Source organism: Lepidochelys kempii, chromosome 14, assembly GCF_965140265.1.
Source record: "Lepidochelys kempii isolate rLepKem1 chromosome 14, rLepKem1.hap2, whole genome shotgun sequence".
Classification (NCBI taxonomy): domain Eukaryota; kingdom Metazoa; phylum Chordata; order Testudines; family Cheloniidae; genus Lepidochelys; species Lepidochelys kempii.
The window spans coordinates 39,174,773-39,202,096 of NC_133269.1; the positions used below are offsets into that span (position 1 = coordinate 39,174,773).

Genomic DNA, 27,324 nt, shown 5'->3' on the forward strand with positions numbered 1-27,324 from the left:
GGGCGTCGGTCTCTGCTTAGCAACCCACAGACGGGAACCCAGCACCTGATGTTCAGTGGCTCTGGCACCTGAGGCGTTTCTTGCTGGAATGAGTCAGGCACCTGCCTCGCTCCACACACAATGTGAGTGTGGGGGTGGGGAGAAGGTGGAGGTGGGTTTTGTGATGTCACCTGCCTGATAACTTTTACCCCCATGGTGAGAGCACTCAGCTGGCATGTGGGAGACCCAGGTTCGACTCCACTGTCTAGCATAGCTCACGAATGTGAGTACCAACCTCAGGGCAAACAGTTACAAACCAGGGTACAAACCCCACGCTAGGTATCAAATGTGAACCCCTCAAGCACTAGAACAGCCTGAACATGGAGTCACAGACAGTCCCCTTGGGTTCTCCGGTCCATCTTGCTGCTTTTCTGCCTCCTCCCCTGCTCCATCTCCCCGCTCCCCCTGCCGGGGCTGCCACATTCCCAGCAGCAGAGTTGCGGGAGCTCCTGGCTACAGGTGTCTCTGGTTAAAGTCACCAGCTGCTCTATCCTGGCCACAGAGAACGGTGGTGTTAAGGAAAAGTTAGCACATGTGACTTCATTTTGGTTTGGGGCCCACCATTGTTTAAATGCCAGCACATCATACACCAGGAGGAGTAATCCTTAGATATTGAATCCCTGTGAAAATCCTCCTCCTTGTCTCCAGCCTGCCTTGACTCCCAGTATCTGATTTTTGTCAGTCTCTAACTCCCTGTCTCTTGGCCTTGATGTGAGCCCTTCTATCCTGATAATAAAAGTTACTGATGCATAGCTTTAGGACCATGCTGTGTAATTAACATACTGATATAGCAGGAGGAATGCACCAAGCAGGGATAGGTGGTAGATAAGACAAGGGTTTGTTTATTGGCTAAGGTTTCCGATGCACGAGGGCAACATGCTTTGCTAAAAGGTATATAACCTTTGTATAATCTGCATTCAGGGTCCCCTCCTGGCTAACAGGGGGGCACCACGCTCGAGCATAATAAACTTAGTGTTTTTTGGGAACTCTGCAGTTGTGGACTTTATTTCTGTGCCTCAGCCTAGATTCGAACTGTGCGTGACCTATCAGGTATAATTCGCAGCACTGGTGTGCATGTCCTATCAGGTATAATTCGCAGCATTTGTGTGCGTGTCCTACAAGGTGTAATTCGTAACAGTGAAGATGTGTAACAGGAGACAGCCTCTTCTCAGCTCCGGAAGAACCATTAATAGAAACCTTCCCACCCCAAGGCAAAGGGAGCAGGAGCTGGCTGCCCTGGAGGGAGAGACTCTCCCTAATCCAGAAACAGGGAGAAGCATCCAGGAAAGAGCCCCCCTCAGTCCAAGGCAAAGGGATGTGGCAGCCCTGAGGGGGAGACCTCTCCTTTCATGTCTCCAGAACCCACCTGGTCAGAGTTAAGGGGTTTGGATGCTGGGCACTGAGAAGGTTTCTGTTTACTGGTGTGTGAGTCTGTATCTCAGACCTGGTGAGGTGCCACCGAACGGCAGTAAGGGGAACCCAAGCATCTGAGCCCCAGGATCCCCAGATAATTCAAGCCTCTGGGACCGGAACAGAGCCCATCCACTGCTCCAGTCTTGGGGTCCCTAGGCACATTCTTTGGGGACTCTCCCCCTATCTGAGGTGTGAAACCCGCTGCCTGATCCCCTCGTGTAGAGCTGACCCTCCAGACTCCCGCGTGCTTAAACACACCATCCCCCAGAACTCCACGCCAAGGTGAGAGCCTGCTGGTTTCAGCAGAATTCCCTCCGGAGGCGCGCAGTGGTTGTGAAGCATTTGGCTCTGTCTACACTAGACAGCAAAGCACTGCCTGTGTGGTCACCCATGAGCGCTGGGGAGAGAGATCTCCCAGCTCTCTTGGTAAACCAGGTCGACGCTCAGAGCCTGTCTACACTGGGGCTTTACAGCGCTCAAACTTGCTGCGCTCGGGGTGTGTGCATGATTTATCACACCCCTGAGCCAGCCATTTACTGCGCTGAGAATTGCCAGTGTAGACAGGCCCCTTCACACACACAGAGACTCTTTGCTCACGTCCAACACACTATTGCTCTTTCTCTTAACCAGATAAAGCCCAAGAGCGTTCAAATCACATCGCACAAATGACCAACCTAACTGCAGTGCCCGTCACTAGCTCACCCTTCACTTGGGAGTCCTGGGGGCCATCTGGGCTCAGAAAAAGCAGAGTCCGTTGTTCAGGTGACCCAGTTACCTGAATCCAGGCCTGATTTCAGAGAGAATCTGCTTCCTGCTTTTGCTGAGTCTAGTCAACTAAATAGCAACAACCCACGCCCCCCACACCACCACCAACAAAGCCCCTTTTGTAAACACAAAGTTCTGGTCCCCCCCCAACTGGCGGCCCCGCGGGCCTGGGGCTGTGTCTTTAAGAGGAGACTCTCCCCTCCCCCCGGGACAGGGGTTGGACTGAGGCAATTTCCAGTTTTACTTTCACTGTCCCCGGGCGAAGGTTGCGAGCCCAGCGCACGTTTATCGATCGGAGCAAACCCCCGTTTCTGTTCACAACCTTCCCCGGAGAATCCCTGAGACAAAACTGCAGCTCCTCGATCGCCAGAGTGAGCTGAGCCGCCTCCGTGACCGACGGGAACAGCCACCGAGCATGGGACTGTCCCAGCCAGAGGAGCCAAGTCTGGCCACACCCGGGAGATGTTAAACTTCTCAGAAGACCCAACCAGGTGGGTTAATTTGCTCCAGAAGGACTGTTTCTAACGTCTAATGCACCAGCCTTATTGCTGGGACAGATTATTCAAAACACAAGGAGTAAATAATCCTGTGAGAATTTGTTTCTCTCTTTCTGGGAACTTGACAGTACATCTACGTTCAAAGTGAGGGACTGTCACATACATTGCGGATTGTTTTCACAGCAATGTAACACGAGACTTTTACAGCTTGTTGAATTCGTCATTTCTTTGTTTTCCTGAATTTTATTCAAGAGCAGTGGGCCCAAGACTGTTCTTGGGGGAGATCTGTAACTTTCTCTATTTTGAATACAGAAAATTTCCTGCACCAAACCCAGCGGCCATCAGTCTAGTTTTCTGCCTCTTGACTGCGGGGAGGGGGTGAATCCTTTTGTTCTTGTAAAAAATACAATTATGCTCACAATCAATCGAAGCAGAAAACTGCCTCCTTTTCTCCTCCTGAACTCAGTGGGAAGTGAGCATGTGCCTCAAGTTGATCCTGTATTCAGGAGTGTCACTGAGTAGGGACTTCAGGCCATACTAAACAAGGGAAATGTATACATTGTGTAACAGATTATCTCCTCCTGTGTGAAAAGCCATTCAAGGGGCAATATCATGAAGAAATCTGTTGGGGTACAGCTATTTACCAATTATGTTTTTGTTTAAAACAATTTGCTTATTTTTCAAATTTCAATCACGTATTATTGAACAAAAAATTAGATTTTAGTTTTTCTTTTTTCCGTTTTCATTTTTGCTCCCTTTCCTCCTTTGAGACAGGATAAGGGATGGGCGAATAAAATGTTTTTATTCCGTTTGATTAGGGTTTCTCATTTTGAATCAATTTGAAATATTTTTTTTTCATTTAGCATCATTTCATTGAAAAATTAGAAACATTAAAATAATAGGAAATCATCAGTTTTTTAAAAAAAGTCTAAAAGCCATTTTCTATTGAAAAAATCATTTTTGTTCAAACATTCTTGACCAGCTGCAGTGTTGTCAACTCTCATAACTTTTTGTGATTTTTATTTTAAGTCTCACAGTATTCGGTAATTTTCTGAAAGCCCGAATGCTCTAGTTATGAGTTGATGTGAGCATCTCAAATTTCATTTAAAGTAAAAATGAATTTCTAGCTTTTATGGTTGGAGGGCAAAGTTTAAGATTAAGACCTGAGTGCACAGTCAGGGTTCAGAAACCAAATGGCAAAAAATAGGAACTCAAAATGTATTTTTTAAAATATTGATTTTTTTAAGTCAATCACTTATATTTTTTGACCCAATTGTGATTTTTTTCAATTATGTGTGTGCATGATGGTGGGTGGGGGAGAAGAAGGGAGGAGAGGATTTTTTTGGATTGATTTTCATAAGGAAACAAACATGATAAAGCACAAAACAACCACAACAATGTACAACTTGCATATGTTCCCAAATACCACATTTTTCATGGATGCTCTAATAAAATTAAGCAATTATACAGTTTTACAGCTTATCAAAGGTACAAGACCAGACAGTCATAGGCATGGGAAGCAGGGGCGTGGGGGGTACTACAGCATCCCCAGGTTTTACATGGGGCTCCACTCCCGGTCCCGTGCCTGGGGCTCCCTTCCTGGCCCCGCATGTGGGGAATCCACTCCTGGCCCCATGTCCGCCACCTGCCTCAGCCCCTTGACCCCTGTCTGTGTCCCTGCACTCCTGGAGACACAGCCCTGGTCCCAGCCCCAGCTCTGAGGGGAGGGGGTGGAGGCCATGGAGAGGGGTAAGGGAGGCATGAGGTGAAAAGTGTGGTCGGCAGTTTCACTGGCTTTCAGCACCCACACTTTAAAAACTGTTCAAGTGCCACTGCAGACAACACAAGACAACACAAGAATCTTTCTCTCTCACACACACACACTTTCTCATTCCTTAAAACTTTTTTCTCCATTCATGGAATTACTGCCAACTTCACCACTGCTATGACTTTTTTTTTTTAGTGTGGGTTTTGTACAGATGGGAAAAAATCAGACCCATAAAGGAAACACATTTTCAATTTTAATGCAATGGCTGTTCTCACTCCAAATATGAAAGAGTTCACTTAACAATGCATTTGTCCCTTTTTTATTCACTGTGCCCTCTTTGATGTTTGACTTTAATAATTTAATGTTAGTCAGTGTAATGCTCACTATGGAAAGTTTTTTCCTCCTTCTTCCTGTTTTCTAGATCAAGTTCCAGTGAAGAAGATGAAGGTTCTCTCATTCTGCCACAGCTCCAGAGCCAGCTCCCCTCTCCCTGGGTTTATTGTTTTCTTCCTTACTTCTTATGTTCACAAGATGGAATCAGGTAGGAATCCGCACTGTGTCTGCTGTATCTTAGGGGATTAATTTAGGCCCCTGAAGTGCCTTAACAACATGCTTCACTCAAAGTCAATGTAACTACTCACAGTGTATAAACTTCACCCCACAGCAAGATCAGCACTTTCATTATTCAATTTTTGCCCTGATTGTGTTGCTCCTGGGTGATTTTATTTGCTCCTGGGATAGTGCCCAGGTCTGTTTCTTCACACAAGTATTTTTAAAAGATTGTCAAAGATGCCCAGGGATTTTGATGGACACTTACTGAAGAGTTTAATAATAACAATAAGAAATAAGAAAATCAAATAACTTAGTGGGTTTCAGATGTAAAAAAAAAAAAAAATAAGAGCCATAATTTGAGACTAATGTGTACAAAAACAAAAGAAAAACCAGAATATAATGATGTTGTGTGACTTTTTTTAATTGGGCCTGTTAGCTAATCCATATATGTTAGGTGTCGTGTACACTGTATTATTAGGCATTATATGCATGGTAGTCCCATAATATACATATGTAACCCTTCTGCCCGTCAGAGTTGGCAGCAACAAGGGCCGGGTTCAATATCTAGGGGTTCCATTCCAATAACACAATGCAAACCGGCTCGAGCCCCCACCCAGTGACCTGGGACCAATATATACCACCCCCGCTGGGCGCCTCCAAGAGGCAATACTTCCCCTCTCGCAAGCACATAGTCTGAGTGTAGCAAAAGTCTTTTAATAACAGAGAGAAACAATGTGGCATTATGTTGGGGAAACACCACCAACAGGATTCATAACACAACCCATGAGCAAAAACAACCCCACCCCAGGCAAATTGGGGCATGCCCTTTTCCCTTTGGTTCTTGAGTCCAGCAACCCCAAATCACCCAAAGTCCCAAAAGTCCAATGCCCCAAAAGTCTCTGTCCCTGGTCAGGGCAGCCCCAGAGTTCGAAAGTTTATCGGCGGAGCTTTACCTCCCAATCTGGGTGGAAATGGGACAGGGGTAAGAGGCACCTTACGTGATCTGAAGCTGACCGCCCCATAGCTCCATAGCGGCGCTCCGCTCCGCCAGCCGCCCCACGAACTCCTTCGCTCAGCTGCGCTCCGCTCCGCCAGCTGCCCCACGAACTCCTTCACTCAGCTGCGCTCCGCTCCGCCAGCCGCCCCACGAACTCCTTCACTCAGCTCCACGGCCCACAAGCAGCTCCTGCCATCCACACACTGCTCCGCGTCGAACTGCTTCACCAGCCGTCCCGCAAATTGCTCCACAATATATCTTCAGGCTCCCCCACTACTTAACACAACACTCAGTGATTTCAGCTCTTAGGTGAATTCAGCTTATAGTAGGGGAGCCCCAGTGCTGGTGCACTGTCAGCCCAAAGTGAGCTCAGCAGCCTATAACTAGACTTCTAATGAAATCAAAATTAGCTCTGATATTCCACAGTGGAGAGAGGAGGAAGTGCAATCAGCATGTAAGGCCCTCACCAAGGGGCCCATGCCACCAAGTATTAATACTTGTCCCCAGTCTCTCTCCATTCACACAGTTTTGGAACCCATGACCCTTGCCTAGCGAGTGCTACTTAGTTGATGGTGAATCCCTCCATCATAACAAAAGGCCACGTACAGTTCCAAGCACAGTTCCCATAATCAGGGTAATAGCAATTTATTCTTCCTGCCCCAATAACAGAGACACTGGGGATCCCACAGCAGCCAAAGTGACCATTTGGGCAGCTATGGTCTCATTCTAGGCGTGGTGGGTGTGCCTATGCAAATGAGATCGGCCCCTGAAGTTCTTTTCCACAACTTGCCACACCTCACCACCAGATGTCAGGGTGGAGCTCATCCTGACACTGCTTACACATATGAGAGAGAGAGAGAGAGAGGGAGAGAGTTGGGAAGTTAACTTGAATGTTTTATGTTCTCCCCACAATTCTGTTCACCAATATTGAATATCCCACTTCACAATTCTGAAGTTAGTGTTCACAATAGAAAATAGGAAGTCTATCAAAGCCATGAAAGGTGTGTCCTAGCATTGGTTGGGATGTACCTCTACACCCACCTGGTTTAGAATGTGGTATCCAATCCTGTTATCAGCTCCAAGCCCCATCTCAATGCTGTGTGCTGTGCCATACACGCAGGCTGAGTTCTTAGAGCCGCAGTCCCACTGCCCATGAGCGCTCCTTTCTCTTAGGCATTCGGGCTGAAATGTTCCATGCCAGGTGTTTGTCCCTGGCTGAAGTTTTTGGAAAGTTTGTCTGAAATGGAACCTCTTGGCCGTGTCCTTCATATCAAATTGCCATTTTCCTCTGACCTGCTTTTTGTTATTGTTGCTGTCCTGGTGCAGTTTCAGCAAAATTCACAGTGATTGGACCTGATCACCCTGTCACTGCCATTGTGGGTGAGGACATTGTGTTACCCTGTCACCTGTCCCCCCGGATGAGTGCTGCAAACATGGAGGTGAGATGGTTCCGACCTGAATTTGTATCCTTTGTGCACCTGTACCGTGATGGGAAGGATCAGTATGAAGAGCAGGTGCCAGAGTATCGGGGAAGGACAGTGCTTTTGAAAGCCGGACTCACAGATGGAAATGTTCACTTGAGGCTTCTCAATATCAGACGCTCTGATGAAGGACAATACCACTGCTTTGTTCAAGATGATACTTTTTATGAAGAAGCCGTATTGGAACTGCGGATAGCAGGTCAGTGCCTTGTGTCAGTTTTAGCTTTGTGTGGTCTTTCCTATTACAACTGTGACTCCCTACTTGTGAAATATTTTACAATAACACAGCATATCTAAATTTCAGCATACAGCCACTTTCATACTTGGGAAAATATGCTGAAAACTTTCCCAAAATGTTATTAAACACATTTTCAGGATGGCCAAGACACTTTCTTGCCCAATCTTGATTGACTCCAAAAGGGGTCTTCAGTTAAGAGGGAAAGGACTTCTCTACAAATATGGCTTTCCAGTTGCTCTGCAGTCATTTCTAGGATGTGTGGCTAAGGTAGGACTGACAGACATTTATGGCCTTCTAATGGGTTGGTTGTTGCTTTGGGGTGTAGTTAAAATGAAATGGAGTGTTCTTATTTGCTGATACTGTATAATGGTGATGGTGGTGGTGGGTGTGATGATTTCTCCCCGGGGTACCACCTGGAACTGGGGTACAGCTGAGCCCCTGTCTCACCAATCTGGGTTCCCTCTTGCACTGTGACATTATGGCAAGCCGTAAAGCCCTCCACACTTGCACTCACACCAACATCCAGAGGCGGGACCACACCCAGCTGTGTTCATGAATGCATCTGGCCAGGCACTCATGAACCAACAATAGCGAGGCTTCAGCCAAAACACATCCCAGCACCCCAACCTGGGACCCACCCTGGTCAAAAGCCTGACCAGTAAAGATTATTACAGTTACCCAGTTTTCCCCTCCCTCAGTGTGGAGAGGAATATTCACAAAATCTTTGTTAACTGAGCTGAGATTTTGCCCAAACACTTCTCTCAAACCACACTGTTTTACGTTAAAAAAAAAAAAAAAAGAGAGAGAGATTTATTAACTACAGAAAGATAGATTATAAATCAAAGCAAACAGATCAAAGTTGATTATTAAGCAAATAAACAAAAACCCAGTCTAAGCCTAATATACCACACAAGGTTTGAATCAAACAGTGTCTCACCCTTTTAAATAGTACAAGCAGTTTGTAGATGTTTCATACATAGGCAGGGTTTCCATCTTTCCCACCTGGGACCAGCACTTCCCCAGTTCAAAGTGTGTACACTTCCAGAGGTATATCCAGGAGTTTAGTTATGGGGACAGTGAGGCCCATTGGTGATGTCACTTCAACCTTTTACAGTTTCTTTCATATGGCAGGAACCCCTTTGTTCAAAGCCAGGTTCCCAGCCCAGTTTGTGGAAAAATATAGGTACCAAAAAGGAATTCAGTATTATGTTATCTAGTCACATGCACCCGCATTCTTGATGAGTCATGGCAGCCATTATTCATAGGTTGTCTGAAGTGTCCCACGGTGAGGACAAGACTTTTCCATGGCTCATTGTTTTCGCTGATGGGCCATTCGCCCTGTCTAACTTCTTCACTGTTGTACCTGAAAGGCTAGTTATGGGTGTTACCCAGAACAATAACATTTGAAATACAGATGGATAGTCAATATTCATAACTCCAGATACAAAAATGATACATGCATTCGAATAGGACAATCTTATTCAGCAAATCATAACTCTTCCATTCACACCTTATTTGACACATCTTGCACAAGATGCTACATAATTATATCATAATCATATGCCAATTTGATTTAAAAAAATAATTAGTGCATTAGATAGATATATTTATCAGAGTTTCAAATGTTCAGATCCTATTCAGGTATCTACGTGGTCATATCTCCAAAGGTGCTCAGCACTCAGTTGCTCCTGTCTTGAGCCAACAGTATCTCCCACTGACTCAGTGAAATTATTTTATATATTTGTTCACATTTTTGTGTGTCCATGAGCACTGGGATATCAGACATTCCAGTATTCATTTATCCCTTCTACTGACTACCCGCATGAATTAGTGCATTCTCATGTGAGTGAGGGATCCCCAAACTGTCCCTCATCCCTTCTGCTTTATAAATTAATGTATGGAATTAACACCCTTATATATTTTCCCCTTAGGTCTGGGCTCTGCTCCTCTCATCTCTGTTGAGGGTCACCAAGATGGAGGGATTCGGGTGGTTTGTAGATCAGCTGGTTGGTACCCAGAGCCTGAGGTGCTGTGGAAAGATTTCAATGGGCGACATTTACCATCACTCTCTGAAAAAACATCCACAGGAGATAACAACCTGTTTGAAACAGAAACTGCTCTCATTGTAACAGAACATTCAAACCAAAACTTGTCCTGTTGCATCAGGAACACCGTTCTCAATCAAGAAAAGGAATCAGCAGTTTATATAGCAGGTCAGTCACCATCCAAACCCCACACTGAACTCACCACCACTAGAAACCAAACAAAATATAGGAAGAAAAGAACTGAAACATATGTGGTGGATATTTCATAATCCACGTACAAACACAGAATATGGGAGGCTGGTGTCTTTACAGGTCACAGTTTAGGCAACTTGATCCCCTTAATTGTGAATATTCAGACTATACACATTTTTAGAGGAAACTTTCATTCAATCCACTGATTCAGTAGGTTCCTGTAACCTTAAATTCACCTTAATTTTTTGGAATGTGATAAATTTTGTACTCTGGCTTGATTGTGATCTGTAGAGCCCTGTAAACCCACAGATATACATCCGTAGATACCCTCATCATTTTGGGGGGTTTGCAGATTGGATGCGGATACCAATTTTGTATCCACACAGGGCTCTAGTGATCTGTTCACTTCACCAACTTCATTACTTGTGTGAAATATCACCTAAGTCATGTGATATTGTTTTTCTGATGTTCAATGGGACTTGTGCTCCTTAATTACTTTGGTCTGGATCCACTAGAGGACTCATTTTACCCCTTGTCTACACACAAAAGATGCACTGATTAACTAGTTAAGCAATGCCACCTGCTTGTGTGAAAACTCCTTGTATAAATTTCAGAGTGCCCTTTATTGATTTAGCTTCAGTCAGTTTTTTATCAACTTCAACTAAATGGAGATAGAGCACTATGAAACTGATTTATGATTTAAGGTTTTGTGCATCAATTTATTTAAATTTGGTGCAACCCTGATATGTTGTCAACTCTTGAACCAATTTAAGAATGACCCCATAAGAGGGTTGGCCCAGGTTCTCGAAATCAGAGCACAAACCATGTGTAGAAAAGACACCAGGCACATTTGAAAATTCCATCCTGTTTAGATGACCGAATCACTGTGAACACAAGAAGAGCAAATGGAAATTAGTTAATTTGCTGCACAAGTGTTTGGACAAATTGTGATTATGATTTTTCCCAATATTAGGAGGTAACAGTGGATGTTTCAAAAATATGCTAATTAATCTGGCAGCTTCTGAATATTGCTTGCTGTTAAGGGCCAAATCCTTTTCTGGTATAACCCTATTGGAATCAATGGGGTTTTATGAGCAGAGAATTTGCCCCTGATCTCTATGGCCCTCTGAGTAGTAATGAATCAAATCCGGTCTGTGTTTTCAAGGATAAATCAGTGGTAAAGCTGTGTTGATTGGAGCCATATTTAAAATCAGTTTCTGGACTTTTGTGTAGTGTGGACATGGCCATTCTTTCACTCTTAGCTCACACAAATCCAGTTGGGTACTATTTCTGTATTTGTATGAAAAAAAAATCTGCTTTTAGTCACCACTTCCAAACTAAGGGAAGCCCTGGGTGTTTTGTTTTTCAGATCCCTTTTTCCCGAGGGTAAATCCCTGGATGGTGGCTCTGAGTGTGACCCTGGTGGTTTTGTTTGGTTTCATTGGCCTCACTGTTTCTCTCTTTAAAATGAAAGGTAAATATCAGAGGGAGAAATATACTATAAATAAAGGTTTTTTTCTAATAAATAAATAAGGGCAATTTAGAAATTTAACTTAAAAAGGAATGTGTGATCTGCTGATCTGGTCCTAAAAAAAGAAGAAGAATGCTCCACTTTCCCCCCAGCCCAGCTCCCATCCAATTGCAACTCCACTCCCCGCCTGCCCTGCCTCCAGCCCAACTCTGCCCACAATCCCTCGCCACTCCCAGCCCTCTATTTCCAGCTCTTCCCTTATCCCCAGCTCTGCTTTCAGCCCAAGCTCCTGGACTCAGCCAACTGTGATGTAATGGAGGGGGGAGGAGGGGCTGAGACAGACGCTACTACTGGTAAGTGGGGCTCGTGACAGGAAAAGTTGGGCACCACTGATCTAGTCTGATCTCCGTAAGAGGAGTTTGAAGAGAAATAATCTCTCAGTCTTAACGGTCATACTGATGAAAATGAGAAATAAAACATAAGAAAAGGGAAACTCCTAACCAACAATATGGATATTTCTCTTTAATTTTTGGGCAAACGAGATATAGAAATTGTCATTATCCGTCCTCTGAAAAGGATTTTTTTTTTTTTTTTGGTAATTGGATCTTCATGTAGGAGTTTGTTTAAATGGTTTGGAGTTATTTGATATTAACTTTAACTTTTACAATTTTGTTGCAATACAAACGCCCTTGTTTGTTTACTTGCTTTTTATTATTATTCTTTCTTGTGGGGTTTAATGTAATTGTATATAATGTGGGGAAGTGCTAAACTGGGTAGATTTCACACCAAAATCTAATTTGAAAAACTGATAAGCAATAGAGTCACCGAGTTTAAGACCAGAAGAGAGCCCTGGATCCTCTTCTCTGATGTCCTGAAAAGGAGGTTGATTTCTCTCAGCCTTCACTGTCATATTGATGATAAAGAGAAATAAAGCATAAGGAAAGGGAAACACCTAACAAAAATATCTATTTATTTCTCTCTAAATTTTAGACAAACGAGATAAAGAAATAAGTAAGTGTCATTATCCTTCCTATGACAAGAAACTTCTTGTACCAGTTTGGATTCTAATGTGGGAGTTTGTGTAGCAGTGGTGGAGGTGTTTGATTTTAAATTTAACTTAACATTGCTGCAGTACGGAGCCTTTTTAGTTTGCTTACTTTGTTATTATTATCAGTCTTTTGGGAAGATGTGTGTGTGTGGGCGGAGGGCGGGGGTCAACTTTAATATAGTTTTATAAAACATGGGGAAAGACTAGAGAGGATGAATTTCACACCAAAAGTTAATTTGAAAAATTGATAAGCAATACAGTTAAAGAGTCTTACTGTTTAAGACCAGAAAGGATGACTGGATCCTCTAGTTCAGAGGTCTTCAGACTGTGGGGCAGGCCCCTAGGGGCATGTGGAGGAAATTCAAGTGGGTGCAGGTCCGCAATTAACTCTTCTGGGGGCCTGGGACTATTAGAGTTTTTGGGGCCCCCTAGGCTCCGGGGTACGGCCAAAAATGAGGGATTCAGAGTGCAGGAGGGAGCTGTGGATTGGGGCAGGGTGTGGGTGTGGAAGGGGGTGAGGGCTCTGACTGGGGTTGTGGACTCTAGGGTGTGGCTGGGGATGAGGGCTTTCAGATGCAGGAGGGGGCTCCAGGCTGGTGCCAAGGGGACTGGAGTGTGGGAGAGGGCTCAGGGCAGGAAGTTGGGAGGGTGGGGTCTGGGAGGGAGTTAGGGTGCAGGAGGAGGCTCAGGGCTGGGTGGGGGTGTGGTCTGGGAGGGAGTTAAGGCGTGGGAAGGGGATCAGGGCAGGAGGTTGGGAGTGTGGGGTCTGGGAGGGAGTTAGGGTACAGGAGGGGGCTCAGGGCTGGGGTCTGGGAGGGAGTTAAGGCGTGGGAAGGGGCTCAGGGCAGGAGGTTGGGAGTGTGGGGTCTGGGAGGGAGTTAGGGTGCAGGAGAGGGCTCAGGGCTGGGGCAGGAGGTTGGGGTGCGGGGCGCTTACCTGGGACAGCCCCCCTTTGGTGGTGCAGGCCCTGGGGAGGGGGGGCACGTGGCTCCATGCTCTGTCCTGTGCTCGCCTGCAGGCACCACCCACACAGCTCCCATTGGCTGTGATTCCTGGCCAATGGGAGCTGCGGGGGTGGTGTCTGCAAGTCAAGGAAGCCTGTGGGACTGAGCTTCCCGGCACGCGCAGCTCCAGCCGAGGGGAGGGGGGAATGACATGCCAGCGTGTAGAGCCGCCTCCTCGCCAGCGCCGGGCTGGGCTGGAATGCAGGGGCTTCAGTGGCTGCAGCCCACAGCCCTGGGCTAAGGCGGCCCTGCAAAAAGATCTACACTTTTGGCGGTCTGGAGATCTTTTTGCGGGGGCCCCCCTTTGCCTGCAGCCCCTAAATCCCCTCTCTTAAACCAGCCCTGAACAGGTGCAAGGCAGGGTCCCTGCCAGCCCCCATGGGGAGAGGGGAGGGAGCCCCACCCAGCCCCGCTCTGCCCCCAGCCCAGATCCAATCCCATCTGCAGCTGCGCTCCGCCCCCTGCCCCCCACTAAGCTCCGCCCCCTGCCACAGTTCCAGTCCTCCCCCTGCTCCGCCCCCAGGTCAGTTCCTACCAAATTCCCTCCCCTCCCCCAGGCCAGCTCTGCTCCTCCCCCATCCCCAGTTCTGCCCCCAGCTCCCCCTTCAGCCCAAGCACCTCTGCTGAGTCAACTGTGCAGTAACGGAAGGGGGGGCGCCGACAGATTCCATTACTGCAAGGGGGGAGTGATCGGAAAAGTTTGGGCACCACTGGTCTTGTCTGATTTCCTGAAGAAGAGATTGAATAGAAATAATCCGTCTTACCTGTCACAGTGATGATAAAGAGAAATAAACCATAAAAAAAGGAAAACTCCTAACAAACATTATGTGTCTGTCTGCTTAATTTTTAGGCAAACGAGATATAGAAATTGGTAAGTGTCATTATCCACACTCTGAAAAGGATTGTTTTTTGGCAGGGGCCGGGAATTGGATCTTCATGTGGGAGTTTGTTTAAATGGTTTGGAGTTATTTGATATTAACTTTAACTTTTACAATTTTGTTGCAATACAAACGCCCTTGTTTGCTTACTTGCTTTTTATTATTATTCTTTCTCGTGGGGTTTAATGTAATTGTATAAATGTGGGGAAGTGCTAAACTGGGTAGATTTCACACCAAAATCTAATTTGAAAAACTGACAAGCAATAGAGTCACTGAGTTTAAGAGCAGAAGAGAGCCCTGGATCCTCTTCTCTGATGTCCTGAAAAGGAGGTTGATTTCTCTCAGCCTTCACTGTCATATTGATGATAAAGAGAAATAAAGCATAAGGAAAGGGAAACACCTAACAAAAATATCTATTTATTTCTCTCTAAATTTTAGACAAACGAGATAAAGAAATAAGTAAGTGTCATTATCCTTCCTATGACAAGAAACTTCTTGTACCAGTTTGGATTCTAATGTGGGAGTTTGTGTAGCAGTGGTGGAGGTGTTTGATTTTAAATTTAACTTAACATTGCTGCAGTACAAAGCCTTTTTAGTTTGCTTACTTTGTTATTATTATCAGTCTTTTGGGAAGATGTGGGGGTGGGGGAGGGCGGGGGTCAACTTTAATATAGTTTTATAAAACATGGGGAAAGACTAGAGAGGATGAATTTCACACCAAAAGTTAATTTGAAAAATTGATAAGCAATACAGTTAAAGAGTCTTACTGTTTAAGACCAGAAGGGATGACTGGATCCTCTAGTTCAGAGGTCTTCAGACTGTGGGGCAGGCCCCTAGGGGCACGTGGAGGAAATTCAAGTGGGCAGAGGTCCGCAATTAACTCTTCTGGGGGCCTGGGACTATTAGAGTTTGTGGGGCCCCCTAGGCTCTGGGGTAGGGCCAAAAATGAGGGATTCAGAGTGCAGGAGGGGGCTGTGGATTGGGGCAGGGTGAGGGCTCTGACTAGGGTTGTGGACTCTAGGGTGTGGCTGGGGATGAGGGCTTTCAGATTCAGGAGCGGGCTCCAGGCTGGCGCCAAGGGGACTGGAGTGTGGGAAGGGGCTCAGGGCAGGAGGTTGGGAGGGTGGGGTCTGGGAGGGTGTTAGGGTACAGGAGGGGGCTCAGGGCTGGGGTGGGGATGGGGTCTGGGAGGGAGTTAAGGCGTGGGAAGGGGCTCAGTGCAGGAGGTTGGGAGTGTGGGGTCTGGGAGGGTGTTAGGGTACAGGAGGGGGCTCAGGGCTGGGGTCTGGGAGGGAGTTAAGGCGTGGGAAGGGGCTCAGTGCAGGAGGTTGGGAGTGTGGGGTCTGGGAGGGAGTTAGGGTGCAGGAGAGGGCTCAGGGCTGGGGCAGGAGGTCGCTTACCTGGGACAGCCCCCCTTTGGTGGTGCAGGCCCTGGGGAGGGGGGGCACGTGGCTCCATGCTCTGTCCTGTGCTCGCCTGCAGGCACCACCCCACACAGCTCCCATTGGCTGTGATTCCTGGCCAATGGGAGCTGCGGGGGCGGTGTCTGCAAGTCAAGGAAGCGTGTGGGACTGAGCTTCCCGGCACGCGCAGCTCCAGCCGAGGGGAGGGGGGAATGACATGCCAGTGTGTAGAGCCGCCTCCTCGCCAACGCCGGGCTGGGCTGGAATGCAGGGGCTTCAGTGGCTGCAGCCCACAGCCCTGGGCTAAGGCGGCCCTGCAAAAAGATCTACACTTTTGGCGGTGTGGAGATCTTTTCGCGGGAGCCCCCCTTTGTCTGCAGCCCCTAAATCCCCTCTCTTAAACCGGCCCTGAACAGGTGCAAGGCAGGATCCCTGCCAGCCCCCAAGGGGAGAGGGGAGGGAGCCCCACCCAGCCCCGCTCTGCCCCCAGCCCAGATCCAATCCCATCTGCAGCTGCGCTCCGCCCCCTGCCCCCCACTAAGCTCCGCCCCCTGCCCCCCACTAAGCTCCGCCCCCTGCCACAGTTCCAGTCCTCCCCCTGCTCCGCCCCCAGGTCAGTTCCTACCAAATTCCCTCCCCTCCCCCAGGCCAGCTCTGCTCCTCCCCCATCCCCAGTTCTGCCCCCAGCTCCCCCTTCAGCCCAAGCACCTCTGCTGAGTCAACTGTGCAGTAACGGAAGGGGGGGCGCCGACAGATTCCATTACTGCAAGGGGGGAGTGATCGGAAAAGTTTGGGCACCACTGGTCTTGTCTGATTTCCTGAAGAAGAGATTGAATAGAAATAATCCGTCTTACCTGTCACAGTGATGATAAAGAGAAATTAACCATAAAAAAAGGAAAACTCCTAACAAACATTATGTGTCTGTCTGTTTAATTTTTAGGCAAACGAGATATAGAAATCGGTAAGTGTCATTATCCACACTCTGAAAAGGATTGTTTTTTGGCGGGGGCCGAGAATTGGATCTTCATGTGGGAGTTTGTTTAAATGGTTTGGAGTTATTTGATATTAAATTTAACTTTTACAATTTTGTTGCAATACAAACGCCCTTGTTTGTTTACTTGCTTTTTATTATTATTCTTTCTTGTGGGGTTTAATGTAATTGTATAAATGTGGGGAAGTGCTAAACTGGGTAGATTTCACACCAAAATCTAATTTGAAAAACTGATAAGCAATAGAGTCACTGAGTTTAAGACCAGAAGAGAGCCCTGGATCCTCTTCTCTGATGTCCTGAAAAGGAGGTTGATTTCTCTCAGCCTTCACTGTCACATTGATGATAAAGAGAAATAAAACATAAGGAAAGGGAAACACCTAACAAAAATATCTATTTATTTCTCTCTAAATTTTAGACAAACGAGATAAAGAAATAAGTAAGTGTCATTATCCTTCCTATGACAAGAAACTTCTTGTACCTCTTTGGATTCTAACGTGGGAATTTGTGTAGCAGTGGTGGAGGTGTTTGATTTTAAATTTAACTTAACATTGCTGCAGTACGGAGCCTTTTTAGTTTGCTTACTTTGTTATTATTATCAGTCTTTTGGGAAGATGTGTGTGGGGGGGGGGAGGGCGGGGGTCAACTTTAATATAGTTTTATAAAACATGGGGAAAGACTAGAGAGGATGAATTTCACACCAAAAGTTCATTTGAAAAATTGATAAGCAATACAGTTAAAGAGTCTTACTGTTTAAGACCAGAAAGGATGACTGGATCCTCTAGTTCAGAGGTCTTCAGACTGTGGGGCAGGCCCCTAGGGGCACGTGGAGGAAATTCAAGTGGGCGCAGGTCTGCAATTATCTCTTCTGGGGGCCTGGGACTATTAGAGTTTGTGGGGCCCCCTAGGCTCCAGGGTACGGCCAAAAATGAGGGATTCAGAGTGCAGGAGGGGGCTGTGGATTGGGGCAGGGTGAGGGCTCTGACTGGGGTTGTGGACTCTAGGGTGTGGCTGGGGATGAGAGCTTTCAGATTCAGGAGCGGGCTCCAGGCTGGCACCAAGGGGACTGGAGTGTGGGAAGGGGCTCAGTGCAGGAGGTTGGGAGTGTGGGGTCTGGGAGGGAGTTAGGGTGCAGGAGAGAGCTCAGGGCTGGGGTGGGGGTGTGCTCTGGGAGTTAGGGCTTCGGAAGGGGCTCAGGGCAGGAGGTTGGGAGTGTGGGGTCTGGGAGGGAGTTAGGGTGCAGGAGAGGGCTCAGGGTTGGGGTGGGGGTGTGCTCTGGGAGTTAGGGCTTCGGAAGGGGCTCAGGGCAGGAGGTTGGGAGTGTGGGGTCTGGGAGGGAGTTAGGGTGCAGGAGAGGGCTCAGGGCTGGGGCAGGAGGTTGGGGTGTGGGGCGCTTACCTGGGACAGCCCCCCTTTGGTGGTGCAGGCCCTGGGGAGGGGGGGCACGTGGCTCCATGCTCTGTCCTGTGCTCGCCTGCAGGCACCACCCACACAGCTCCCATTGGCTGTGATTCCTGGCCAATGGGAGCTGCGGGGGCGGTGTCTGCAAGTCAAGGAAGCCTGTGGGACTGAGCTTCCCGGCACGCGCAGCTCCAGCCGAGGGGAGGGGGGAATGACATGCCAGTGTGTAGAGCCGCCTCCTCGCCAACGCCGGGCTGGGCTGGAATGCAGGGGCTTCAGTGGCTGCAGCCCACAGCCCTGGGCTAAGGCGGCCCTGCAAAAAGATCTACACTTTTGGCATCTGGAGATCTTTTCGCGGGGGCCCCCCTTTGCCTGCAGCCCCTAAATCCCCTCTCTTAAACCGGCCCTGAACAGGTGCAAGGCAGGATCCCTGCCAGCCCCCATGGGGAGAGGGGAGGGAGCCCCACCCAGCCCCGCTCTGCCCCCAGCCCAGATCCAATCCCATCTGCAGCTGCGCTCCGCCCCCTGCCCCCCACTAAGCTCCGCCCCCTGCCCCCCACTAAGCTCCGCCCCCTGCCACAGTTCCAGTCCTCCCCCTGCTCCGCCCCCAGGTCAGTTCCTACCAAATTCCCTCCCCTCCCCCAGGCCAGCTCTGCTCCTCCCCCATCCCCAGTTCTGCCCCCAGCTCCCCCTTCAGCCCAAGCACCTCTGCTGAGTCAACTGTGCAGTAACGGAAGGGGGGGCGCCGACAGATTCCATTACTGCAAGGGGGGAGTGATCGGAAAAGTTTGGGCGCCACTGGTCTTGTCTGATTTCCTGAAGAAGAGATTGAATAGAAATAATCCGTCTTACCTGTCACAGTGATGATAAAGAGAAATTAACCATAAAAAAAGGAAAACACCTGACAAATATTATGTGTCTGTCTGTTTAATTTTTAGGCAAACGAGATATAGAAATCGGTAAGTGTCATTATCCACACTCTGAAAAGGATTGTTTTTTTGGCAGGGGCCGGGAATTGGATCTTCATGTGGGAGTTTGTTTAAATGGTTTGGAGTTATTTGATATTAACTTTAACTTTTACAATTTTGTTGCAATAAAAATGCCCGTGTTTGCTTACTTGCTTTTTATTATTATTCTTTTTTGTGGGGTTTAATGTAATTGTATATAATGTGGGGAAGTGCTAAATTGGGTAGATTTCACACCAAAATCTAATTTGAAAAACTGATAAACAATAGAGTCACTGAGTTTAAGACCAGAAGAGAGCCCTGGATCCTCTTCTCTGATGTCCTGAAAAGGAGGTTGATTTCTCTCAGCCTTCACTGTCATATTGATGATAAAGAGAAATAAAACATAAGGAAAGGGAAACACCTAACAAAAATATCTATTTATTTCTCTCTTATTTTTAGACAAACGAGATAAAGAAATAAGTAAGTGTCATTATCCTTCCTATGACAAGAAACTTCTTGTACCTCTTTGGATTCTAACGTGGGAATTTGTGTAGCAGTGGTGGAGGTGTTTGATTTTAAATTTAACTTAACATTGCTGCAGTACGAAGCCTTTTAGTTTGCTTACTTGGTTATTATTATCAGTCTTTTGGGAAGATGTGTGTGGGGGTGGCGGGGGTCAACTTTAATATATCTTTATAAAACATGGGGAAAGACTAGAGAGGATGAATTTCACACTAAAAGTTAATTTGAAAAATTGATAAGCAATACAGTTAAAGAGTCTTACTGTTTAAGACCAGAAGGGATGACTGGATCCTCTAGTTCAGAGGTCTTCAGACTGTGGGGCAGGCCCCTAGGGGCACGTGGAGGAAATTCAAGTGGGCACAGGTCCGCAATTAACTCTTCTGGGGGCCTGGGACTATTAGAGTTTGTGGGGCCCCCTAGGCTCTGGGGTAGGGCCAAAAATGAGGGATTCAGAGTGCAGGAGGGGGCTGTGGATTGGGGCAGGGTGAGGGCTCTGACTAGGGTTGTGGACTCTAGGGTGTGGCTGGGGATGAGGGCTTTCAGATTCAGGAGCGGGCTCCAGGCTGGCACCAAGGGGACTGGAGTGTGGGAAGGGGCTCAGGGCAGGAGGTTGGGAGTGTGGGGTCTGGGAGGGTGTTAGGGTACAGGAGGGGGCTCAGGGCTGGGGTGGGGATGGGGTCTGGGAGGGAGTTAAGGCGTGGGAAGGGGCTCAGTGCAGGAGGTTGGGAGTGTGGGGTCTGGGAGGGTGTTAGGGTACAGGAGGGGGCTCAGGGCTGGGGTCTGGGAGGGAGTTAAGGCGTGGGAAGGGGCTCAGTGCAGGAGGTTGGGAGTGTGGGGTCTGGGAGGGAGTTAGGGTGCAGGAGAGGGCTCAGGGCTGGGGCAGGAGGTCGCTTACCTGGGACAGCCCCCCTTTGGTGGTGCAGGCCCTGGGGAGGGGGGGCACGTGGCTCCATGCTCTGTCCTGTGCTCGCCTGCAGGCACCACCCCACACAGCTCCCATTGGCTGTGATTCCTGGCCAATGGGAGCTGCGGGGGCGGTGTCTGCAAGTCAAGGAAGCCTGTGGGACTGAGCTTCCCGGCACGCGCAGCTCCAGCCGAGGGGAGGGGGGAATGACATGCCAGCGTGTAGAGCCGCCTCCTCGCCAGCGCCGGGCTGGGCTGGAATGCAGGGGCTTCAGTGGCTGCAGCCCACAGCCCTGGGCTAAGGCGGCCCTGCAAAAAGATCTACACTTTTGGCGGTCTGGAGATCTTTTCGCGGGAGCCCCCCTTTGCCTGCAGCCCCTAAATCCCCTCTCTTAAACCGGCCCTGAACAGGTGCAAGGCAGGATCCCTGCCAGCCCCCAAGGGGAGAGGGGAGGGAGCCCCACCCAGCCCCGCTCTGCCCCCAGCCCAGATCCAATCCCATCTGCACCTGCGCTCCGCCCCCTGCCACAGTTCCAGTCCTCCCCCTGCTCCGCCCCCAGGTCAGTTCCTACCAAATTCCCTCCCCTCCCCCAGGCCAGCTCTGCTCCTCCCCCATCCCCAGTTCTGCCCCCAGCTCCCCCTTCAGCCCAAGCACCTCTGCTGAGTCAACTGTGCAGTAACGGAAGGGGGGGCGCCGACAGATTCCATTACTGCAAGGGGGGAGTGATCGGAAAAGTTTGGGCACCACTGGTCTTGTCTGATTTCCTGAAGAAGAGATTGAATAGAAATAATCCGTCTTACCTGTCACAGTGATGATAAAGAGAAATTAACCATAAAAAAAGGAAAACTCCTAACAAACATTATGTGTCTGTCTGTTTAATTTTTAGGCAAACGAGATAGAGAAATTGGTAAGTGTCATTATCCACACTCTGAAAAGGACTTTTTTTTTTATAATTGGATCTTCATGGGGCAGTTTGTTAAAGTGTTGTGGAGTTCACTGTAAAATTTAACTTCTACAATTGTGTTGTAATATGAAACCTTTTTTTGTTTACTTGCTTTTTATTATTATTCTTTTGTGAAAGGGTTAGTGTAATTGTATAAAATGTGGGGAACCACTAAAGTGGAGAGATTTCATACCAAAAGCTAATTTGAAAAACTGAGATGTAATAGAGTCACATGTGTGTGAGATCAGAAGGGACCATTGGATCCTCTTGTCTGATGTCCTGAAGAAGATGGTGATTTCTCTCAGTTTTTACTGTCGTATCGATGATAAAGACAAATAAAACATAAGAAAAGGGAAATGCCTAAAAAAATTTGATTTATTTCTCTTTCCTTTTCAGAGAAACGAGATAACGAGATAAGTAAGTATCATTATCTTTCCTTTGAAATGAAACTTTTTGTACCATTTTGGAGACTCATGTGGCTGTTTGTTTAATTGTGGTGGGGTTGTTTGCTTTTAAATTTAAATTTAAAAATTGTTGCAATAGGAAACCTTTTTAGTTATTTGTTTGCTTTTTTATCATCATCATTCTTTTGGGGTTTGTTTGTTAATGTAACTTTATAAAATGTGGGGAAAGACTAAACTGGATGAATTTCACACCAAAAGCTAATTTGAAAAGTTGATAAGCAATACAGTAGTAAAGTAGGTATTGGCCAAAAAAAAATATGGCCCAGGAGGAATTGTGTGAAGGCCCTGGTGGACTATCAGCACCAGAGATGATTATCTTCCCTCCACACTGCAGAGTAGGCATGTAACCAATCTGAAGTAAAGTGATACCTGGGCTCTAGCTTCTACCCAAAGTCTTGCCAGCTAACCTGGGTGCAAAGCACCACCAAACTTGAGTCAGAGTTTTTGTGCTTGTGCATTAAACAGGTTGGGGCAACAGCCAGGTAAGATTCTGGACTAACTCTGCAGTGAAGATCCACCCTGGGAGAGACACACTCATGCAGTCTAGTGGAGGTTCTGATGAACTTATAACTTTCTTTTTCCCTCAGTGTATTAGTTTGCACAATATTGGATTATGCAATACGTGTTCAGATCTGCTCTGCTCTCTATGTTCCTGGTTTTAGGGTGGAGAAGATCTGTGGCACCTATAGAAGAAGGTAATTAAAGATCATATTTTATCAATGTCCAAATACCCGTTCCCATGAGGCAATGTGCCTCATTTTCTTTGTATATGGGAGTGGATGTGATAGTTCAGGGCAGATCTCCCCAGCACCCTTCATTTCACGGCGCATCACAAGCTGAGGTGAGGTTTGTGCCTATGTCCTACCACACCATACTGAATCCATAGCATATTGCATCTACGCTTCCTGCCCCTCCACCGCTCGCATGTGCACTGCACCCTGCAGAGATCTGTGACAGCCGCTGCCACCCCTTGTACGGAACCAGTGGGACATGCACCTCCACAGCCACTTCTCCAGGGGCAGTTTGTTCTATCTCCCTGTGCTGATGTCCGATCTCCAGTGTCCCTTTGTTTCTTCCTTCATCTTTTCCCCCATGAAGAAAGCCAGGAGCTCTGCAGTGACCCCACACTGACCGGGTGAGCAGGGACTGTGTCTGTGTGAGACCCTTGCTCCTGTCTCAAGCAGAGGAACTGAGCCTTGATCACAGACAGGGGCTCCCCTGGCTCCATTATACAGATCTGGGAAGCTCCTGTGATCACCGGTGTGAGCTTGTGTCTTTTCTCCTCTCTCCATCCACCATGACCCCAGCATGGTCCCGTCTCTGGTAAACAGGACGTCAAGTCAGCCTCCCCATTACTAGCATGACCCGCCCCCTCTTTCCACCAGCCACCTATTCTGTACCTCCTCCCTAGTGGCGGATTTGCCACTGGGCCAATGGGGCCTGTGCCCAGGAGCCCCAGAAAAATGGGCGCCTCTGTGCCCCAACCCGCTCTGCCTGCCCAGTGCTCCTGCCAGAGAGTGGGGTCAGGGCTCGGGGGGCTTGCCCCACTCCATCCGCCCAGAACTCCAGCCAGGGAATGGCGTCGGGGTGGGGGGTCTTGCCCTGCTCTGCAGCTGGAGCACCAGGTGGGCAGAGCAGGGCACGCCCCTGCACCCCGGCCCCATTTCCCCAGCAGGAGCGTGGGGAGGGGGGGTTCTGCAGGCAGAAGGGGTGGGAAGGGGCCTTCACTTGCTGCGGCCCAGGGCCTCACAAAACCTTAATCTGTCCTGGCCCCCCGACACTTGTAGCTTCCACCATGAACCCCCTTCCCTTGTTTAGCCCCCTTACTCCCTGCCCCAGGCTAATGTACTTGGGTGCTGTGACTGCTGCTGAGCAGTGACATTCTGGGCAGGTTCAATCCTGGTACCGTGTGGCCCGTTGCTGTCCGAGCTGTGACATTTCAGAGCAGTCCAGGTGCAGTGGGGAGGTCCCATAGCAAAGTCCAGCACAGGGGCAGCTGGGACACAGTGAGAGTGAAGGTGGGGTGGGGGGAGGCTCTGTCAATATTCACTGAGTTGTACCATCTGCTGGGGCTGCCAGAGTCTCTTGTCCCCTCCCCGGGCAGAGGTGGGGGCAGGAGGGGAAAGATTCTGAGTCCCAGGCCTGGCCCAGCTGCTTCTTTCACCGTCACTGACCCGTCTCTGTCAGTGGAGTGACTCTCCCCAGCCCGGTGCTGAGATCTCTGAGGTGACGATGGGTAAATCCTGGAGGAAGGAGATTCCCTGAGTCACTCCCCAGCTGGGGCAGATTCTGTCACTGACGCCATCAAACCCTCCCCCAGGGCCGAGCTCTGCCCCTCACGCTCTGATTCTCTCTCCCCAGCGAATGTGACTCTGGATCCAGACACGGCTCATCCCAAACTCGTCCTGTCTGAGGATCGGAGAAGTGTGAGCCGGGGAGACACAGAGGAGGATCTGCCCGACAACCCTGAGAGATTTGACTCTGTGTTCTGGGTGCTGGGCTGTGAGGGATTCACCTCGGGGAGACATTGCTGGGAGGTGGAGGTGGAGGGTGAGGAATACTGGGCTGTGGGGGTGGCCAGAGAGTCTGTGGGGAGGAAGGGAGGGATCAGCCTTAGCCCTGAGGGGGGGATCTGGGCTGTGGGGTGGGACTGGTGGGGTCAGTTCCGGGCTCTCACCTCCCCTGAGACCCCCCTGACCCTGAGCCGGGCCCCCAGCAGGATCCGGGTTTGTCTGGACTGTGACCGGGGGCAGGTGACATTTATCGATGCTGGTGCCGAGGCCCCGATCTTCACTTTCCCGCCGGGCTCCGTCCCTGGGGAGAGAATCCGCCCCTGGCTCCGGGTGGGGTGGGGATCCCAGCTCCACGTGTGTCCCTGAGCCCCACAGCAGAGGGGGGAACCGGAAATCAGCCTCTCTAGCCTCACGGCTCCTAGTCTCTATGACCTTGGAGGACTCCCATCTACCCAGTCCCTGCCCCCTCATCTCTATGGCCCCTGGAAGCTCCTCCCCCTCCCTCCCTGCAGCCCCAGGAGGCAGAGGGGGAGGGGGAGGAACCCCTGGGGCTGCAGGAGGGGCAGAGGGGCCCTGAGGGGCAGAGGCGGGGGCTGGGCAGGGGGCAGAACTAACAGCCGGGCTGGGGGCAGGCAGAGGTGGGGGCGGGGCCGGGACCCAGCATGAATCAATCAGGGGTTGGGGGGCTGGGGAGAAGCAGCAGCAGCAGGGAGCGGTTTGTACAGATCTGTGTCCTTAGATCTCATTGGGGTCTCCCAGCCTGGGATCAGCAGTTCGGGAAGGGATAAAATCAGGGAAAGAAGAGAGCAGCCAAGGGGGATGATCTGTGACAGGGAGGAGAGACACAGGAAAATAACCAGGGCTGGAAAGTGAGGGCTAGAACAATAATGAATAGAAAAGGAGAGAATGAAAAGAAAGGGAATGTGAGCCGGACGGGGAGATTTATGACGTGTTGCTGAAAGTGAGACTGTCACTCATTAATTCCCTATATTAATTCCTGGCCATTGGTGCTATTTTAGTGCCATAAAGAAAACTGTTCTCAGTAGCTGGGGATCTCCTGGCCAAGCTCCTGCGGTCATTAAAGCTCCTTCTCTGCTCCTTTTACTTTGCTATTTTGCAGCTACTTACTGTAAATAAACCATTACAAACAATTCTCCTTGTTTGTTCCACTTTAATGTCCCAGCTGCAGTTGCTGGGGGCAGCGTCATGGGATTTGCTTCCCAACTTGGTTGTGTCCTCTCAACCCCGACAGGGAATGTCGCACCTCCTGGAAGAGAGTTCGGATTTTACTGTGTGATGTGTCACTCTCCAGCCTGTGCTGGGTCTCTGTCCTGTGCACACCCGTGTCAATCAGGAATTGCTCAGCTGTGCTCTGCGGAGAGGTGACTGATTACACAGGGCGCAATCCATGAAGGGACTCGAGTGTTGCAATGCTGAGCATCACAGTGAGTAATTTTTATGCAGTGAGACAATCACAGGAACAGCAGCACTGTGACCCTCAGAGCTGAGTCAGGGGCCTAAACTCCCGAGACAATGCATGGGCAACACAGGCAGCTTACAGTGGGATTCACAAAAGCCAGCTCAGTAGGTGGGGAGCCATGTAAGGTAACCAATGGGAGATGCTGACGAGGGAGGGAAGGGGTGTCCTGAGCCACACCCCTCTCATAAATAGGTGCCTAAATCTGGGATGCAGAGGGATGTCTGTCTCTGCTTGGCAACCCACAAACAGGAACCCACCCCCTGACATCCGGGGCCTCTAGTCGCGGCTGCTGCCAATGCCTGGTAGTGCTGGTGGCAGCTGGCTGCCCCGGGCCCTTTGAAATCGCCCCAGCAGGCTGCAGGGCTCCTCGGCGCACGCGCTGGAAGGATGCAGTGGCACATTAGGGGAAGGAAACGCCCCGCGTCAGGAGCCACGCTGGGCGGGGTGGGGGGAAAGAAGAAGCCCATGACCACAGAAGAAGGTGCAGGGCTGAAGCCCTGACCCCCCTGTATGCGGAGCTGGCCTGAGCCCCTCCCTCTCCCGTGCCCCCTGCATGGAGCTGGCTCTCACTCTCAGGCTGTGGAGAAATTCAGCCCAAATCTACTCACCTTGGTATCTCCATTTCCCCCATCACTACACAGCCATGAAGGGATTCAGCCTAGGAGGCAGGGTCAGCAGTAGCATCATTTGGCAGGTGGGATCTAGGGCACCCAGAGGTGAAGTGACTTTCCCAAGACTCAGCAGGGAGTCAGTGGCAGAGCAGAGAACCAAACCCAGGACACCTGAGCCCCAAGCCTGTGTCTTAACCACTAGGCCACCCTTCCTACCCGAGGAGGGGGAACCTCCTCTGCGGGCACTAGACAGAGCCACCAGGAGGTGGGGAGCAGAGAGAGATGGATAAAAGGACATGGGTGGGAAGAAAGCAGTGGGAAACATCAGGAAGGGGAGGGAGCAAGGACTTAGAGAAGAAATAAGAGGGAGGGAAAGGGGCAGGGAGAGTGATAGGAAGGGAGAGGAGAAAAGAAGAAGGGAGAGGGGAAAGACTCCCCACTGCTTGTGCCTCCCATCCACCTTCTTCCCACAGCCAATAGGGGTGTTACTGAAGACAGGTTGTAGCTGAGTGTAAGGATTTTAATACGCTGTAATTCATGATAACATAATGATGTCGTTCGTTTCTATTTTAATAATGATGACATTGTTAGGATACCAATGATAGACACACATTCAATAACTAGAATATGAAGGAAGTTTGTGTATAAATATGCTGAAAATTGTCAGTTTTGGGGGGAGGCTGGGCCAAACACACACTCTTCTCACGCTTAAGGCAAGAGAGGGCAGAAAGGAGTGAGTAGTGTGCAGGAGTCACTCGGG

At 49.1% G+C, this 27,324-nt stretch overlaps 1 protein-coding gene across 5 annotated transcripts; it reads left to right on the forward strand.

Annotated features, from left to right (window-relative positions):
• The first annotated feature begins 2,379 nt into the window (after positions 1 to 2,379).
• LOC140898047 (butyrophilin subfamily 1 member A1-like) lies at positions 2,380 to 25,111 on the forward strand. Of its 5 annotated transcripts, XM_073311476.1 has the most exons (16): positions 2,380 to 2,708; positions 4,904 to 5,023; positions 7,358 to 7,711; positions 9,682 to 9,963; positions 11,357 to 11,461; positions 12,449 to 12,469; positions 14,361 to 14,381; positions 14,827 to 14,847; positions 16,732 to 16,752; positions 17,198 to 17,218; positions 19,119 to 19,139; positions 19,587 to 19,607; positions 21,440 to 21,460; positions 21,893 to 21,913; positions 22,623 to 22,655; positions 24,322 to 25,111. In XM_073311476.1, exons 2-16 carry the CDS (start codon positions 4,924 to 4,926, stop codon positions 24,837 to 24,839), a joined length of 1,581 nt encoding a protein of 526 aa, XP_073167577.1. In that variant the 5' UTR covers positions 2,380 to 2,708; positions 4,904 to 4,923; the 3' UTR covers positions 24,840 to 25,111. The 5 variants fall into 5 exon arrangements, with proteins under 5 accessions (XP_073167577.1, XP_073167578.1, XP_073167580.1 ...); XM_073311477.1 differs by lacking the exon at positions 12,449 to 12,469; XM_073311479.1 differs by lacking the exons at positions 17,198 to 17,218; positions 19,119 to 19,139.
• The last annotated feature ends 2,213 nt before the right edge of the window (positions 25,112 to 27,324 follow it).

Excerpts from the sequence above, each read along its gene's own strand:
- LOC140898047 (XM_073311476.1), top strand. The coding sequence starts at position 4,924 with ATGAAGGTTCTCTCATTCTGCCACAGCTCCAGAGCCAGCTCCCCTCTC. Across the intron at positions 5,024-7,357 it reads TGTTCACAAGATGGAATCAG|TTTCAGCAAAATTCACAGTG; the intron begins GTAGGAATCCGC and ends GTCCTGGTGCAG. Across the intron at positions 19,608-21,439 it reads CAAACGAGATAAAGAAATAA|GCAAACGAGATAGAGAAATT; the intron begins GTAAGTGTCATT and ends TTTAATTTTTAG.